We start from the raw sequence: 13289 nt of genomic DNA, 5'->3' as shown, positions 1-13289 counted from the left end.
TGTAAAAAATAAGAAGATAAAAGGAAGACACACAAGCCCATTACTTTATAGGAGGAGGGAGCAAGTAATGAATAGCACATGAGAGATTATTTGGTTTCAGTTTTCACAGAAAAGTGTAAAACTTAACAGACAGTCAATAAACACTTAATATTGTTCATATTTCATGTTAGTAAAGAGAGTTGATATTGCCAAATATGAAGGCAAACATGGACCAGAATAAAGAACAATATTACAAATGTATATAAGCCAGAGTGCTGAAACTGGAAGGGAATCAGAAAGGTTTAACTAAAAGTTACATAATGGAAGAAATATCTTGCTATCAGCAACCAACTCCAAGAACCTGAGGAGAATGTGTGTGAAAACAGAGAACTGGAAGAGCAAAGGATATATATTACAGTTAAGAGAAGGAAAAAAAGAAAAAAAAGAGAAAAAAAGAAAAAAAAGGAAAAAAAATACTATGCAATTATAGCCAATCAGCTGAAAACTGACAGCTTATAAGACACTGGAAAAAATTTCTAACAATAATCTTGTAAGCAGCTAGAGAATTAGAAAATGAGAAACCTACATTAGCTGTTTTTGATGAGGAGCAATTCACATTCAGTCAATGTAATATATTTATTCACAGTAGACAGACTTTAAAAAGTAGACATTACCTTATCAAGGCATTTTAACATACTCTCACAGGACATTTTTAAGTAAATTGAAGAGATTTGATATTGATGAAATTACTGTAAAATGCCTGTATAAATAGGAGTGTAACTTTATTTAATATAAGATATTTTAATAGTTTTGTATAAAACTAAATGAAAAATATTAAAGAGCTCTACCTAGGTCTATTCCATGACCTGACATAACTATAGTGCTGACTAGAAGTTTGGATAGTGGAATGAAAAAAACAATATCAGAAAATGTGGATTACACTAAAGTGGGAGAAATTACAAACACTCTGAATGACAGAATTAGAATTTTAAGTAATCTCTGTATATAAAAAACAGTTTCAAACCAAACCAATAACATGAAGATCAAGGACATATGAATCACTGTTAAGAGGGAAAAATTAAATTATCAAAAGCAGTACTACTGAATGAAGAGCAACTTTACTAAGCCAGAAATAAAACAGGAAAAGCTGCAGGTTACCGTGGGGTGCAAGTTAAAGTCAATAACATGTTACTGCTATTCAGAAAACTATCTCATGATTCAGAAGCAAAGAGCTACCTCAACCTTCATTTCCATTTAAGAAGTCTCAAATATGAGTTTATAGGGGTTTGGTTTTGAAGCTACCAGCAGAAGCTTATGTTCCTGAAGGTTTTTCTGGGAAAATTTTGCAGTATGTGTAATTCAGCTTTAAATAAGTCTACGTGAAAAAAAATACACTTCTGCCTGAAGGAGAAATTCAATAATTAACCAATCAAAGGTCTAAGAGAAGTTACGGAAACAGAGTGGACTGGACTGATGTAGAACTGCCAAAAACCTTCTAAAGCATAAGTAAGGAACTGTTTATCAATTAATTCAATTTAGGCTCCAAATTTTAATGGGAACAAAAATGCCTAATTTCTCATGGTTTTGGCTCACATAATTTACTGTCTTTTCAGGGAAAGTTTTTGGGTCACTTGATGGTACTTAGGTGAACACTGAAATCAATATTCCTATTCTGTCTCAAGGTTGCTGTGGATATCAAACTCGGGAATGTATTGGCAAGCACCGTGGCACAAATCTTTGTGCATTTTGACTAGAACACTGATTATGTTACGTTTCCCTGATATAGTAATGGTCATAGAAAAATATAACAATTCTATTTTATGAATGAGAAATGGACAAGAACATGGAGTTGTTTTCATGAATACTTGAAGACACAGAGAGAAAGAAATAAGGTATTTCCATTACCTCTTCCTGTATTTAAACCACTCGGTAGTATTACAATTCAGGGGGGGGTTGCATCCTATCTTTGCAAATAAAGTGAATCTGTCTTTTTAAATACTTATACTGTTGGGTGATGGTAATTCAACTCCAAGATCAAGATAGGAGAGCCATTAACTTAATAAGACCAGCTGTACTGCTCTTGCTTTCATTTCAGCAGTACAATAGCATCAAAATTAAGTTATTAAACCAGACTTTCAAAACGGAATATTCGGAAAAAGTTATCATTGCTTAACTGGCATTTGTGTTTCAGTTTCATATGGTTATTTTATCTACTAATAGGTAGAATAATAGGAAAATTACTGCTCTAAAACATAGGCAAGGTAAGACAGGTGGCTAAGCAAGAGCTTTCCAGGCATCCTGAGCCAGCAACATTTCTTTCTTTCTCTGTCTCCATAGAGAAAAGCACTTATTTTCCCATTTCCAAAATGTGAAGGCTAGAAAAGCTATTACTATAGATTTTTTCCCTGAAATCCCAAAATTATTTAATTCTGTAATAGGTTGGGTTTGTCCTTGAAGTGTTATTGTAGAACATTCACACTTCAAATTAGTTTATAGCTGAAATGGCAAATACCCAGGTTTTACAATTGCACAGGTCAGTGGACCAATACCAAGTTACTGTTTTGCACAAACTGACTTAGGGGTAGGCAGGTACTATCAGGCATATTTTCTTCCATTTTGGCTTGCAACATATGGGCTGCTGTACTCTTTGAAAATGAATGCATATTTCTCCTTACCTGATTACTGAACAGTACCACCTTGAGAATGCTGTTATCTGCCATGGAGTAATGAAACTGAAAATGGCAATTCTTGCTGGAGCAATGACACATGGAGCTGTTAAGATAAGTGCTTTTATATAACGCATTGTCATTGGCTTCTAGCCACTCAAAATCGCCTGGAAAAAAAAAAAAAAAAGAAGTGCATTTTTTTTCTACAAAATATGTATTTTTTTTTTTCTCTAATTAAACCATGGACACATTCCAGCAACAATAGAATTTGATCATACTGCTGATGATGTGATTTGGATGTCATGTAAGTGTTTCCTGTTAAAAAGATAGATATACATCTTAATTTGACTCACAGATAGCCCCAGAAACCAGTAATTACATCAGTTCATAGTACCTTGAAGTTGTTACTTTGCATGTTAAAAGCTGTTAAGCAGTCCCAGGTTCAGCTCAGGCTCCTTGCATTTGCAGCCAGTCAATACCTAACTGGGTTTTATTCCTTCTTCTGCTATGGTTTCCAGGAAAAAACACTTTTTACAGTAATACTTCTCTAGACTCTTCCAAAATTTATAAAATAAAATAATTTAATAAATAAATAAATAAAGGTAGTGGGTGATTGTATGCTGCATTACTGCTACAGGAGGCAGTTTCATCACCACCATGTAATCAAGGTCTACTTCCCAGCCAGAATTTCTGCATCAGAATGTTAGAAGCATATTGTCGTTCTACCTGAAACAGAAAAGCAATTTGTGCTCTTCTTGACCTACTGCCCCTTATAAAAGCATTCCTACAGAGATCTAAAAGGATACTCCATCCACTCAACAGTGTCTTTTATTTGTCAGAAATAAAAAGGCTAAATACTTATAAAATATATCAGGTCTCTTTTTTTTCCCCTCCTGAGTCACTGAATATTTTGCTGCTTTCTGAAGCAGTTGTTCAAATAATAAACAAGGACTGATTAAAGGTCTTAAGTCCACTGTTTCTGTTTCCCTGTCTCCACATACAACTTATTTCAAATGCAGGTGTTACACAATCTATTTCAAGCTGAAGGCATAAAGTACCATTTCACAAGGAAAATGTTCAATTTTTTATGAAGGACCACATTTTTTCCTTTTGTTGTCAGTTTACTTTGTCTTGCAATTTCATTGGAATTAGGTTTGTAATTTCTTGCCACAGCAGCTAACCTTGATATAAGGAAACATTACAAATTTAACCCAGCATTCAGATTGACAGAGATCAACAAAGCATCTACACTTCTATGGCTACTGCTTTGTGCAGAAGAGAAATATGAAACTACAGTAGAATTTACACAACCTGTTCTTTATCTAACCTCAGTATTCTCTGAATAGAAAACCAACACATTTTATTTTCCGAGCCTAATGATAACAAACATTCTTTTCCCTCTTTCAATTTAAGCTCCAAATCCTTGAAAATCAGACAAAGTGGAGCTGACAGGATTTTTAGATAAGAAAGCAAGTGAACAGCACTTGATGAACTGAAGTTCTATGAAATATCCAAAATGATTACGAGTCCACTGGGGATACTGATTGTTCTTCAGGGAATATGTTTTATGTATTATTAATGTTTCTGAGACAAATTCAGGCCTACTTTCAGAAATGAAGACTCCAGAAACTCCTGTCCTGAAAATGCTATTTTTTATTATCACTTTTTCCCTCTTCTCTAAAGGCTGTAAAAGTAGAATTATGTCAGTTTAACTGGACAGGCAGTAAACTATGCTAATCTGCTGAGTCATTTTCCCTCTCCCAGTGATTTATTTTTAGTATTATTATTACCTTTAGCCAATATCTCTGGAGTAGTTTTCTAAAGATTAATGGCATTAAGAACATTTTTCTTTCATTTGTTACAAATTTTGCAGTTCTTCTCCAAGATCAGTATTTCCCTGAGTCCAAGACACTGCAGAACATGTTATGGTGTTTATACTATGATCTTCTTTACTTCTTGTTCTCTTGAATTTTCATTAGTTTCTGTTTCTGAGGTGCTAAACTTTCCCATAGCTTTAGAAGTAGAACAGGAAGCTCAGAAAAGCCACTTCATACCTGCTAATGGGGCAGTAGTTCTATCAAGTGAGAGAGGTGCATGTGTTATAGGCTTGGAGTTTTGCATGCATTTCTGGCAAGAGATTCTGGGACTGTTGCCAGGAAAGGGTGTAGATTTTAATATCTTCCCATAAAACCTTTTATTTGCCCATATGGGTGCTTAATCAGATTTTAGGTAGAACGTCTTGTTTCACAGAGTGGTCAGGTTTGGAAGGGGCCTCTTGAAGATCATCTAATCCAGCCCCTATGCTAGATCAAGGTTACTTTCAGTTTTGAAAAAAAAAAATTGTGTGTTTTAAGCAAAGTCTTGGAGTCCTGTGGAAAGATCAGACACAGACAGCAAGGGAGCTCAACCAGAAGGAGAGCTTACAACTTCCCACTGACGTGGCCCAGTCTTCTTACAGCTGGGGTGGGACAGTGAACCCATCTGTATCCTGCTACACTGAAAACTCCAAGCCTACAATTACGCAACTTTTGAGCTCCATCTTAACCTATTTCCAACTCAAATCCTTTGTTACACCTGCTTCAATTAGTACTTTTTCATTTAATAAAGTACATTAATTTGAATCTAGGCTACTAATTTTATGGTAACAACTGAGCCTTCAATTAAACTGAGCCACAGAGGGGCACCTTTTAATTTTTTCTGATAAGTCCTCTTCCCCAGCAATTCAGTCTAAAATAATTCCTTGCAAACATGCAAACATTTTGAGGAAAGAAGAAGTCAAATATGAATGGTCATTTTTTCCACTCTTTGGAGGTGAATTATTATGAACTCACAAGTCATGGATGAAATTTTCAAGAAAAAAAAAAAAAAGGGGGAAAAAAAAAAAAAGAAGGAAGAAATGTAATAGAATCACATAATCTAATGATTTTGCTGTTTTTTTCATGTTTCAACTTGAGGGATATTTATCATTACCTATATGAAACGTTGGATTAAAAAAGCCATGGTGCTTCCTTTGATTTCTTTTTGTATTTCATAATCTTTACTTTTATTATGCAGAGAACTGTTTTCATTAGTTTCCTATTAGATTAGTGTTACCCAGATGTAGGAAACTAGATTAATCCAATGCAAGAAGAATGAACTATAGAAACCACACACCATGTTGGAAATATCAATAAAGAATAAAACAACAAAGTATTTTCTAGAGAAATTAAGAGGAAAATATTTAGAGGAAGTGCCTTCAATACAACGCAGGAGAAAAGCAATAAAAGAACAAAGAAAAAAGTCTTCCAAAGAAAGAAAATATTTTATTAAATTTAAGAATACCAAGAAGGAAGGATTATTCAAAGCCTATAAGCAGTCCTTTCTTTATAAATATAATTGTCTAGACCTCTGCTTTATAATTTAGTTTCTTATCCCTCTTTTATTTGTAGCAGTGAAAGCTTCGATGAAAATCAGAAAATAATATTAGTCAAGCTCTATTTGCATTGCAAGTTTGAGCTCTCAAGCATGACATTTTTACAGTTTGCATACCATATATTTGGTTTTTAGAATTTCAGTTAATATTCACCCTCTTAATTAATGCTTCCACAAGTCTGAATTAATGGAAATACAGAATGTATTGAGAGGTGAGCAATCATAGTTTAGATTTTTCCATGCTTTCCAATATTAATGACAGATCAAATTCTGTGTGTTGTTTTGACATTGACTATTTATCAAAATTTTGTTTCCTTTATGACATGGAAGCACAGGCAATATCCCCAAGCAGTTGTTTGTGTTATACTTTCAGCCTACTCAGCTACCTGTGCATATTTATACAATAACATGCAAGAACCTAACAACGGACATTTCAATGTGTTCTGTTTCAGTAGACACTGCTTGTGAGCTGGGCCTGTATAAGCCACTTACAGAATTTCAGTCTCTTTTCTGTTATTGCAGTATTACCGTAAAAGCGAAATCCACATCCATTATTAGACCTTGAGGTGTCATGCTAAGGTGTGGCAATGATATCACACCTTTCAGGAAGGTGGGAAGGTGTTTAAAAAAAATATCAAATTAAAAGCTTTTTTAGAATTGAAAGTTTTTTGTTAGATATCTCAGTGGAAACTGAAAGGCACTGTGGCATAAAAAAAAGGCTGAGGAAAAAATCTTCCTTACTTGTCTATGTGCTCACTGCATACACGAATGTTAACATGTCAAAATTTATCTGAACAGAGTGTATACACTCAAGCACTTCTGCTTGCTAGCCAATCATAATTTGACTTATAGTTAATTAGAGTGTGTTGAAATTCATGTTAAAATTTATTTTTTAAATCTTTCTAAAATTAAAACAATATTTAAACATTCATTCTGCTGCTATCAATGAGATGTGCTCCATTTGTCTGTGAGCTCAGAGTTCAAGCAGTAAGTCCTTTAAAGCTATATCACACATTATGCCATTACAACTAGTGCTACGTAACCCCTTTGAAGAAAAGTAAAACACTTAGCTGGCAAGATTTTTCCATTTCACATTACTACACTTAGACATTTCTATCCATTAAGCTTTCAAAAAACTTTCCCATAGACAAACATTACATAGTGACTTCAAAAACAAGATCTGCTTTTTACTTCTGAAAGTTTCAACTACCTTATTTTGGTTTTAAGGGTAATAAACAATTTTTCTATACTATTTTTTTTTCTACAGGTCTCCTATTTAAAGGTTTGAAGTGAAATTCCTGACTATGTGCTCAATATTTGAAGCTTACAGAATTAAATCTGCCAAGCATCAAACTAAAACAAACCAGAAAAAACACCCATATGGGCTGTAGGCGTAGATAGATTTAATTTAATTTCACCAAGATGTTGCATGGATATCGCACAAAGAATTAGGTGGACAATAAATCAATTATTAGTTTAGATGGGAATTCTTACATTTAAATCTTTCCTGTTTTACTAGTACATGTGTTCGCAGCTCCCTTCCTAAGTGATCAAAGCAAAAGCTAATTTAAATACAAAATGCACACAATTACTTTCATGGTTTTGTTCTGTTTCTACATTGGTACAGCACTTTGTTCTAAAAAGCACCGTATTCTTCATGGCAGCTAGCAATTGTGTATTAACTTACATTTCCCACCTTCAGTGTTGTTGCTCGAGTCTTTCAGGAAGGAACAGGAGGCAATCTTGTGCCCAGCTTGCAGTCGTGCCCACACAGCAGGCTCAGCTGGCTGGTCTGAATGCCATTCGCACACGTCAAGCTCAAAACTGGAAGTCTGCAGTGCTGAAAGACAAGCAACCACTTAGATTCTTAAGAAGTCGTGAGACTGCTTCCCATTAGAAACACATGCTTACTAAACTACTTGACGATCTTTCTGTCTCTGATTACTTCAAAAGCATTGTGCATCAGTACTGTGTAGTATTTCAGGCTTCCATCTCTAGCAATAGCATTTAAAAAAATAATTCACCAAAGATGGATGCTTCTTTCAGAGCAGTAGAGTGTTATTTATGTTAGTCAGGCATTCCATCCTTCATTAATTCACTTGTGCAAAGACTTTCCAGGAAACATAAAAAATGACATATTATAACAAAAATACCTATCTACTTTCCGAGATGATAGCTACCGAAAAGTCACTTCTAACAGAGATTAAAGTCAGCAGCATCTCCATAAGACTTGCTTCTTTTTAGAACCAAAAACCTTCTGAATACATCACCACATATTTTCCAGAACTTTTTAAGGACAGATTATGCCAGACTAATCTAGTGTCTTTCTACAACTCACTGACTACGTCAGTGGACCAGGGAAGAGCTACGGGTATCATCTACCTGACTTCTGTAAAGTTTCCAATATAATCCCACACAACATTCTTACCTCTAAAAAAGGATGGATTTGGTTAAATTTCAACATTTGAAAAAATATGCAAATAGACTCAAAAGGAATCAAGCTCTTCTTTTAACACTTTTTAGTTACAGAAAAAAAAAAGAAGGTTTTTGTTCATTTAAAATTTAGTTCAATTATTCCTGAGGCTGCTGATTTGCTTTGACAATAATCTCGGTCTTTTGGGACAAAAATCCCATTTTCCAGCTCTCCATTCTGCAGCATGTCAGACAACAGTAAGATTAGGATTTTTTTTTCTTCTGACTCCCATCTCTGTAGCAGTTCATCTGAAAGATGCCTCATCTGGCTTTACATCTGTGAAATTAAAGCTACATCTTTGCATGATTAGAATTAACCAAGGAATTAAATTTGAGATTTCTCTGTTGAAGTATTCATACTGAATTTTTGTCAGAATTCATAACTTATAAATAATACATATGTAATTACTCCAGTTTTCCAGAAAGAAACCAGCTTTGCAGAGAAGGTACACTATTTTTGCATTACAAGTGACTTAAGGAGGACCAAAACCTCATTCTCCTTTACAGTATTCCACTTCCAGGCCTTGTTGCTCTTTGCTTTCATCCTTATGGCAAGATCAGAGAGACATTCTTCATAGAGTTCTTCACATATAGAATTTTTCAGAATTAAGGAGAGAGTTCTGTAGGGCAACCAGACACTCAGACAAGATTATGAAGCCTTTGAATAGAAAGTCTACTAAAGGTACAATAAAGGATTTTGTATGAGGTATGTTTTAGAGGATATCTTTAATATTTTCTATTTGACAGCTAAATTTTTTTTTGCAGTACATATGCAATTGCATAATAAAAAGCTGTGGTGTTTTCAAGTGATAACTGAGACAGCCTGGCAGCTTTTGGGAAAACTACAAACTGCAGAGTATTTTTAATTGCTATAATGAAGATAAGGTTTTGGTTGTTCTTTTTAAATGCTGAATGTGCAGGAAATGAACAGCAGAGCTGGACAAGAGACTGAAAGGGGACCCTTTTGGAGGGAGAGGAGGAAATAAAAAAAATAAAACTTAATGATATTACATTTTTATTTAGCCATCACAGTTAGTATCAAGAAATTCCTGAAAGCACAAGTAGTAAAAGCTATTTTACTCATGACTCTAAAAACACAGTCATGCTAATGAATACAAATGCACAGATTATTTCTTATGTGCAATTACACTAGGGTTAAAATTCATGAAGAGATACATAAAAAATGCAAGTTTTAACCAAAATATTATGCCATTAACGCAGTCTTAATTTCAAGACTTCTTATTCAGACATTCTATAAATACTAGAGAAAAAGATACTTCAAATTCAAACAACCATCAACCTGAACTTTTGTTTAAATTATCAGAAAATGTTCAGTAGTCAAACTCCTCTTCCAGGGAGAAAATTAAGATCCTTTGACCCTGTTTTTTGCTGTTCTAAGCAATTTAGATGTCACCTAATGAAACTTACTTTTGCTAGTGATGAAGCATGGGATAAGAACTGGCTTTTAGAACATACCTGAGTATTTAACACTGCAGTAGCTCAACCTGTATGACACACTATACACTTCAACCGCTGCCATGTATGTCAAACTTAAGACCTAGGTTTATAAATTCTGGTGAGTACACCCTGTTTCTGTTTCAGTTGTTTTGGGTTGTGGTTTTGGTTTTGTTTGGTGGGGTTTTTTTGCATCTCTTTGCGACAGTATTAGATCTCTATGGCTGATACACATTTTTTAATTTTTGTTTTCTCTAGAAGCACTTTGTTTATGAAAAAAAGCAAATATATTTGTACAGAGAGATTTATATCCTCCTGCAGCAGCTGCTTAAGCAGTTATGGTTGCTAGAATCTAGCAATGCATTTATATTTATCAGACTTCTTAAGGTATTTGTTGCCATTATTTGTAACTGTGTTTAGATGTGATATGACAGAAGATGTTTTAAAGGAATGAAAATTAGACAGATGAAAACACTTAAGGAGTTAAGAAATCCTTTGAACACCAAAGTGCTTTCCGTTCTGCATTCTCTTCTAATGCAAGGGAAAGACGAAGTAAAATTACCCATCTCCTGAAAAACAGGTATTCTTACCATATGCCAGATAACACCCTTCACTGAAAGTAATATCATCAATGGCAATGGTTTCATCTTGTCTCTGGGTCTCCACCATCCCCCAAAAGATAACCTGCAGAGGTTAACAGCAAATCAACAAGAAATGGCATTCACCAGTGTCACAGGCCAGAGAAAAAACCTTCCAAGATATGCTAGTCTAGTCCACAGACTTTCTATTAGAAATATGAGAATTCAGATAATACACTTAATTCTGGAGGGTTACCATCCTGGCTTTTTGACATATCTAAGTAGCATCTAATAGGAAGGATCTGTAACCCACAATAAAATACATTAAAATCTAAGCAAGGATCACAGCAGTCGAGAAATACAAAGATTTTCTGTTTCATCAGCCATAGATGGGAAATATGAATATTTTCTAGTTGTTTTCAGAATTTATCAGAGACCTGGAGCAAAGTCAGAGCAACAAACGCCATGAGTTAGAAGTCTTTCATCAAGTTTTTGTTTTTTTTTTACCAGAAATACCTTGATGTATTTTTGACAAATATTTGACTCTTTCACAGATTTTTTCTTTGTGAAGTTAAAATCTACTTATTGATAACTTCAATTGCAATATATATATATATTATAGCTTGCAGTTAGGGCAATCCATATCCTTTATTTTTTTTTCCATATAAACTTTTGTAATAAAAAATTGAGCTAGAAAAATGCCACAGGTAGCTTTGTAGGCTAAAGATTGTAATAAGTGCAAAAGAATAAGTGAATTCCATTCACTTGAATGATCAGTATCTTTCAAGTGGTTACTGGAGGAAAAATATGCAACCAAAGAGGAAAGTTTACTCAGCTTCAGGCTCCAGGTTTGGTCGGGTGCCCAGCTACATTTCTTTAGTCCATTGCAATGATTACTGCAGTGAGTTTGACACATGACTCTTTAAAGCTGGACCATGCCCATCAGTTCACTTTATAGAGGCCAAAGGATAAAAAGGTTTGCAAGCAAAAATCTCATTAGGATTTGATTCAGCAATTTAGAGGAAGAAGATGTAATACTATATTAACCATGCCCAGACACACTCAATTTTCTAAACACTATTAAGTGTGAAAAAGTAAACCTAAAAGTAAACCATTCTGGCACAATCTCTAATTGCTATACATACACTTATATCAGGTAGAGGTAAGTTATCAATAACTAACAACATTGATATTGTGTTGAGTCAGGTACAATCATTTTGTAACATCCATTCTCAGAGTTGAGCAGGCAAGTATTACTTAAAAAAAATCCATAGCTTTTTGGATGCTTTAGCACAATGTTACCTCTGCAAGTAAAGGAATTTTGTTACTCACATGGATTATTGAAATGAGGTTGTGTTCTCATGCCTTCAGGTTTATATACTAACCAACTCTTCACAGTTATTACTGCAGGAGGAAATGCATCTGATTTTCTTCTCTATTCCCCACTTTCTCTCCAGTATTATGCATAACAGTGATTATACATCACCCGTGATACTATAGCCCTAAGTTACATTTACTGTGCTAATGTTTTGTGTAAATGCACATGTAAAAACAATTACATAGCTTGAGACTTGCATTGTTTTTCAGCAGCTTTGAGGGGAAAAAAACCAAACAAACAAACACAAAAAACCCCACAACATAAGCATGTGTTCTGAGAAAAAGGCCAAAGCTACAATGAATAGTTAAGCACAGGATTTGTCACCTGAAGCATCCCTATAGGACACTATCTCATAGTATACAAAGGTATTTTCTATGTAAATTAAACTTTGAGTTTATTGGCACAATTTGTGGCTAAAGGAATACTGGATTGAAAGTTAAGGTCCTGAGTCTGCCATTTCTATGGATAGGTGGATAATTTATGATGCAGTGACACTGACTGTTATATTCAAGACACAGTACAAGGAAGGTTTGTCATTAGCTTTAACACCACCAAGATATAAAAACAATAAATATTTCTAAGTGTCAACTATGAACTTCCAAATGAGTTCTCTTTTTTTTTCTTTTTTTTTTTTTTTCTTTTTTTTTTTTTTTCTTTTTTTTTTTTTTTCTTTTTTTTTTTTTTTCTTTTTTTTTTTTTTTCTTTTTTTTTTTTTTTCTTTTTTTTTTTTTTACCTCATGATAATGCTTTCCATTTATAAAATATTCAGTTTTTACTGAATTATAAGCCTTACCATTTATAAAACATTTTACAAGCACAATTTACAGCCACCTCAATTTTCTTACCTCATACTTTTCAGTGCTATGGACTGTGATGGTACTTGTTTTCCACTGATTTTGCAGTTGTCCTGAAACTTGCCAGATGTTTGTAACAGTATCTTCAGACTGCTTTTGAAGCCCCACCATCAATGTTCCACTCATTGGACTGATCCAATAATAAAATGTAATCTAGGACAAAAAAGGTCTGATTATTCAGGGAAGGTACTATGACAAACAATGAAATACAAGAATTATGTATCAAAATACCTGGCAAACGTGTTCTTCATCATTTGGAAGGAAAACATTGGTCCTTAAAGTTGCAGAAGAGGACCGCATTTCAGAGGACAAAGAGAGGAAATAAGCTATTAAAAGGAATAAAAGAGAAATCTTAGAAGCTTCAAGATAAGTTATTTAAAATAATAACAGCAAAACAAGGCATACATACTGGTATGAATTAATAACCAAAAAGCCAACTAGAAGTTTTTCCCCAGAAACAATCTATTTCACACTTGCAGCCACTCTGTGTCAAGTT

General features: G+C 34.1%; 1 protein-coding gene across 1 annotated transcript in view; it reads right to left on the bottom strand.

Moving 5' to 3' along the window:
* The window catches only part of MALRD1 (MAM and LDL receptor class A domain containing 1), a 199103-nt gene that overhangs the window by 178493 nt on the left and 7321 nt on the right, over positions 1-13289 (bottom strand). The window contains exons 3-7 of the mRNA XM_010007011.1: positions 13025-13119; positions 12785-12946; positions 10574-10667; positions 7753-7896; positions 2655-2812 (exon numbers count right to left, since the gene is read on the bottom strand). Coding sequence (XP_010005313.1) covers positions 2655-2812; positions 7753-7896; positions 10574-10667; positions 12785-12946; positions 13025-13119 — 653 coding nt within the window. The remainder of the gene's footprint in view (positions 1-2654; positions 2813-7752; positions 7897-10573; positions 10668-12784; positions 12947-13024; positions 13120-13289) is intronic.

This window comes from Chaetura pelagica, unplaced genomic scaffold (assembly GCF_000747805.2).
Source record: "Chaetura pelagica isolate M959 unplaced genomic scaffold, ChaPel_1.0 scaffold17, whole genome shotgun sequence".
Lineage (NCBI taxonomy): Eukaryota > Metazoa > Chordata > Aves > Apodiformes > Apodidae > Chaetura > Chaetura pelagica.
Note: the sequence above shows the minus strand (reverse complement) of the source record. Positions and strands in the feature narration are given on the sequence as shown.